The sequence below is a fragment of the Pholcus phalangioides genome, unplaced genomic scaffold (genome assembly GCF_987345545.1).
Source record: "Pholcus phalangioides strain wild (caught in Gottingen) unplaced genomic scaffold, Ppha-v1.0 ptg000001l_1, whole genome shotgun sequence".
In the NCBI taxonomy this organism is placed as follows: Eukaryota; Metazoa; Arthropoda; class Arachnida; order Araneae; family Pholcidae; genus Pholcus; species Pholcus phalangioides.
Genome location: NW_028301594.1, coordinates 23,345,325 through 23,351,135, shown reverse-complemented (window position 1 = coordinate 23,351,135; position 5,811 = coordinate 23,345,325). Strand labels below are relative to the sequence as shown.

Genomic DNA, 5,811 nt, shown 5'->3' with positions numbered 1-5,811 from the left:
ATATTCTTGTTTGAATAATCATGATTACATAATATGACAGATCTTATCCCAAAGACTCATAAACCGTTAAAAAGTGCATTTCGCAAAAAAGTGGAAATCTCACGTTTGAAAATAAAATCCTCATTAATCCTTTTAATGTAAAGTGACATCTTGAAAAATTCATTAATATTATGCTATACAAGGGCGGGAGATAGCCACCAACTACCTCTCCTCCCAGGGATGCAAAAAAGAAATTCTTTCTACATTTCACATTCAAAAGGCATAGACATTATATTTATCAAGTAATTTGGTTAGAAATTTATATCGTAGAAAATAAAAAGTGCCTCTCCAAGGGTTAAACGGTATTAAATTGTCCTATTGCCATAGACAAAGATTTCGAGATTAACACATACACTCCAATTATCCATTACATATTTTTGTCTATTGATCTATCCATTAACTAAATATGTATGAAATTCTGAAAATGTACCTATTTCCGTAACCTCGAGCAACCTATTCGAAGAGATTAAACTTGACCTTACTGTATTTGTAGATTAACCATTGAACACAGCGTTCCAAATGAAAACTCCGGACTCTATCTGTGGACACGCTTGGAAGCGCAAGCTAATCGGTATTAATTACTCGTATAAATATTTCTCATGATGTGACATTCGAGCAAAAGATATTGACCAGATTGTAATTATCGAATTCTAGTTCAAAGGTGAATGAGTTTAGCATGATATCCAAGGCTAAATACCGTTACTTTCACCGACGTTTATGAAAGGCGGACACTGCTCATATATAAAAAGCCTCAGAGAGTTCTCGAACAGAAACACATTTTCACTGTCCTTTAGAAGTAGAAGACGTGAGACACAAATTTGACAACAATGAACAAGATTTTGGTAAGTCAACAGCAATAATAGAATAATGCTTTATGCTGGGTTTTTGTTATGTGGATATTTCCATTACCTGTAGTGTTTTTGTTGAATTTCTTTTGTGCATTTCTATTTTGCTGCAGATGATCGCTTTTGCAGTCTTGGCGATGGCCTGTCTGGCATTGGCCAACGGAGCCGTATCCGGATACGAAGTTGCAATCGACCATGCTTCCAAGCATGGTGGACACGGCCACAGTGTCAGATACGACAAGAGAAGCCATGCTTACGGACATGGAGGATACGGATATGGTCTTGGAGCTGGTTACGGATATGGTCTTGGAGCTGGTTACGGATATGGTTTGGGAGCTGGATATGGTCTTGGAGCTGGATATGGTCTTGGAGCTGGATATGGTCTTTTTTTTTTACATCCCAACTTTTCCTTTTGAAATATATGAAAAAATGAGTTTTGAACCCAGGGAATCCCAACTTTTTAGGATGACCTTCGTAATGAGTCAAATACGCAGCGTTAATCACGAATCATGAGTGCGCCTCGCAAGTCAGTAGTATAACTATCAACAGTATAACTATCAGTGCTCTGTAGGCATTATCGAAGTAATTTTCAATTAAATCGTCTTCAATGTTTCTAGCTATTTTTTTATAAAAATGATTGACGGGCCACGACAAATGCTCAAACTGGTCATGCGTTGAAGACCTGCTCTAAGAACGGTTAAGCCTTAACTGTTTCAATGCCCAATTCTTTAACGATTAAGGAATTGGTTATTGGACAAAGGATATCGGTGTGTCCCTTGTACGTACATTCAAAAATAGAATATCGATAGATTTCGACAAATTTCTCTTTTTTTTTTATCATAAAAAAAGTCAAATTTCAAAGTAATTATTTGTAGATTTTACAATGGCACACAACTCAATCGCTTACTTGACCTCACAGATATATACATTAGCATACTTGACCTCAAGGTATACAACTATCATATTTGAACCCTATAAATATTAATAAAGCACCATTTGTTTGCGAGCTCAAGCATTCTGCACTAGTCACGCTAGAAGGCACACACTGATTGTCATTAATTATGCAGTTTTTGATGATTAGAGCCGAATGACGTAACTTCCGAAAAAGCCATGTATTGATATTGATTGGGATATTACCCGATTAGGATTATCGGATTCCAATCCATAGGTGAATGAGCTTATCAATGACCGAATACCGCTATCTTCGCCCAATTTTTGTTGAGCAAACACGCTCATATAAAAGACTCGCGTTCATAAATGAATTCATAATTCAATTGTATTCACAGTAGTGAAAAGAATCAAACGGATAATAATCATGAATAAGATTCTGGTAAGTTGCATTGACTTTGATATTATTAGTATGTTGTTGTATATTGTTATATTAGAGTCCTTCCGTAACTTTCCTTGTACTTCCTTAACTTTGAAACTGTTGATGATAGAAACATGCTTCCAAGTAAAGAAAATGATCGATTGACGTTTAGATTTTGGATATGTGATTTTTAAACTTATATTAAAATAAAAAGTTTATTTTTTGAACGGTCTTCTTTTTTTTTTTTAAGCATAACTTATTCCTGGAAACATTTCGTCCTACATCTTACAGAGAGTCCCACAATCGCCTGACGGTTTTCAAAATGGGATAGCAAGAAAACGGTGGCAGATATTAAAGTCATTCTTGCGGAATATAAATGTGCAAAGTCAAGAATTTCCGATACGTCATTCATGTTGTAAAGGGATGTATAGTTATTAAAAAAATTTATATGGACTGTGCCCAAACAAAATCCAACTAGAAATTTGTTGCCCTGTCCCCCAGATGCTGAAAAAAAAAATCCACTTTTCAATATTACATGCTCAAATTTCTTAATATTAGCTGAGATTTTTGAATTCAAAAATGAGGGAAAAGTTGCGAAACAATCGTTGTCCGTTATATTTGCTGCTTTTTTCCCAACTTTCCTCGATTTCTTGAATTCAAATATCTCAGCCAATATTGCACTTAGAAGAGTGGATTTTGTATTGCTGGCGTCAGGACAGACAAAACAACAACTTTCTAATTGGGTTTTTACGTTTGGAGTGGGTCGGAGTAGGTTTGAATTTGTCGGCTTCTACGTTTGAAACGTCATTTTGAAAGAAAATATCGATCTTTATTTTTTATTTCTTTTTGACTACACTGAACAGTTTTTAATGAATGGCTGGTTGAAATTACTTTAAACTTTTCGAGAGGGAAATATTTCTTTATTAAAATGTGACAATTTTATTCATGTGTCCCGACTAAGCTCATCCTACGTGCACCCCCAAGTCAAAAATCACCGAGTTGAAGCATTGAAATTATTTGTAAATCGTTGCTTGTGAAGAGTATGCTCATTAAAACTAAATTTTTTGCAGATGATCGTTTTCGCAGTTTTGGCGATGGCCTGTCTAGCACTGGCCAGCGGAGCCGTATCCGGATACGAAGTGGAGATCGACCACGCTTCCAAACATGGTGGGCACGGTCACAGTGTCAGATATGACAAGAGAAACCATGCTTACGGACATGGAGGATACGGATATGGCCTTGGAGCTGGATATGGTGCGGGAGCTGGGTATGGATATGGTCTTGGAGATGGATACGGCTTGGGAGCCGGTTATGGATACGGTCTTGGAGCTGGGTACGGCCTCGGAGCTGGATACGGCCTGGGAGCTGGTTACGGATTTGGCCTTGGAGGTGGATATGGTGGTTTCGCCAATGGCAATCTTGGGCTAGGATATGGTGCCAGTGGCATTCGTTATGGTCTGGGATACGGCGGAATCGTATAAAGATCCTGGAAAGAAAGTAAGTTCTCAATCAGTTAAAAAATGTATGCACAAAAGTCACTATAAAGCAAGATTTTTGATCGGGAATGATAGAAAAACATTTTCGGCAAAAGTTTTTCAAAATTTGATTTAATATTCGAAATGCCTCATCTATAACAAAAAACAGTATGAAGTTTTGACCCTATTTCACATTTTTATTAGCTTTAAGAAAGTCATAAACGCCTTGAATGTTCAGACAAGGAGTTAATAAACATCATAATTGAAAAATTTATAGTTTGTGTGGACACCATTTCTATCTATTAATTTTGTAAAAAAATTAACAAAATGTTTAATAAAACTTCATTTCTATTGGAGGATAAAAGGGAGTTTTATGATATACCCATATTTAATAATATACGAATTCTATAAAAAAATCTTAAATGCGATAATTATAGGATTTAAAAGAAAAGGATCTAATTCTTTGTATGTGTTTATTTAATCTAGCTTTCGAAACAATCTGGTCATTAAAGATTTACTCAATAATATCCATTATATTTCTTGCAATTAACACTTGAAGAAATCGCTACATAATATTCTTTTCTTATAATTCTCTGTTTTCCTTTGCAGGACCATGAAAGTGAGCGTATCTTTCTTGAGCAATGTCGATGTTTGTTCGATCAAGTAGATTATGAAAATCGTTCGTCATGCTTCGAAAACGAATGGAATTGTGACTAGTTTTCTGTATACCAAAGAAAGTGTTTTGTATGGAGTATAAAAAAATAAAAAAATATATTTCCATTAATAATTTTGTCTTTCTTTTTATTACCACGATTTCACCTCCATTAAATAAGAGGTTCTAAGTATATTTTTTCCTAAGTTCACAAATATTCGAAGAAACTGTCAGATTTTTATTTGAAAAGTACTCTATAAGAAGATGAATTTCCAATGAATCATGTTACTAGTGATAAACTGGACTACTTTTTTTATTCTTATAAAAATTTTGGAAATTATACGTATACTCTGATTACTATACTTTTATTCTTATCCATATTAAAGTAACACTTTTCTGGATGGTTGAAAGATACTTCTTTCGATTGACAACTGAGTTGTTAATGCAGTATAGGGGAAAATAAGAACAGAGGAAATGAAAATTTCAACTATAACAAATAGCGGAATATCTTTCGTAAATACTATAACGTTGGAGAATTATTCAGTTTTTCGAAATATGGAAGATATTTATAATTGACACACTAAATGACTGCGTGCATTTTATAATTTTCAAAACAAATAATTTCGGAAGTAGTGAAAAAAAAACTTATATGTGAGAGAATAATATGACTAATAATATATAACTTCAATGAGGAATAATTTCGTTATTTCTGATAGAAATTATTTCACAATTAATAAAAAAATAATTGCATAATCATTGAAAGAAATGATTTCAAAATATATTGACAACGAGAATAATTTCAGAATTATCGAAATAGATAAATAATGAATCATTTAAAGTGATTTAAGATGAAAATTAATCTCAGAATTTATTAACTTATTCAACAATCAATCAAAACTTTTTCAGAATTAGTGAAAAAAGTTATTTCAGAATTAATCAGATTTGATAATTAATAAAAAAAAAGTAAGTTCAGAATAAATAAACTCTTCAATAATTTTTACTCCCTATTTAACTTAGGGGCCATATTGGCCCTTTCTATTGAGATATCACTAAATTTCTTGATTTTTCGTGGGAAGTTTCAATTTGGAATTGAAATGTGCCTTGTGGTGTACTCGAAGATACAGCATTGCCTACTACAGTACCAACTATCCTTGCTGACTAGTAACATGAAAAGGGTTATTTTTGTTTGAGTAGAGTTGTCGTCCACATAAACATACGGTACCGAACGCGCATCGATAATATGTCTTTTTTCCTTCTGAATACGGTCACTAAGCAAAATATAATGCATAGGAGCATAATTTAAGAGCTCTAATTCGCTTCTGTGGCTTCCAACTTCGAGCCGATGTTTCCGTTACAGATATTCAATCCTCACATTTCAATCATACTTTGAAAAATAGATGGCACATGAACACTAAGGAAGCATGACTGACAATATAAGTCATGGTTACCAACCGTAGAAATACAATGGGCACAAATGGAAAATATGTGGTG

The 5,811-nt window shown here is 33.9% G+C and overlaps 1 protein-coding gene across 1 annotated transcript; it reads left to right on the top strand.

Moving 5' to 3' along the window:
- The first annotated feature begins 817 nt into the window (after nt 1-817).
- Nucleotides 818-3,674, top strand: LOC149090117 (uncharacterized). The gene is made up of 3 exons (XM_089231307.1): nt 818-881; nt 998-1,248; nt 3,407-3,674. Exons 1-3 carry the CDS (start codon nt 867-869, stop codon nt 3,672-3,674), a joined length of 534 nt encoding a protein of 177 aa, XP_089087433.1. The 5' UTR covers nt 818-866.
- The last annotated feature ends 2,137 nt before the right edge of the window (nt 3,675-5,811 follow it).

What these genes read in the sequence shown, in the direction of transcription:
- LOC149090117 (XM_089231307.1), top strand. An exon ending in GGTCTTGGAGCTGGATATGG is followed by an intron (nt 1,249 to 3,406) that starts TCTTGGAGCTGG and finishes AAACCATGCTTA; the next exon opens with CGGACATGGAGGATACGGAT.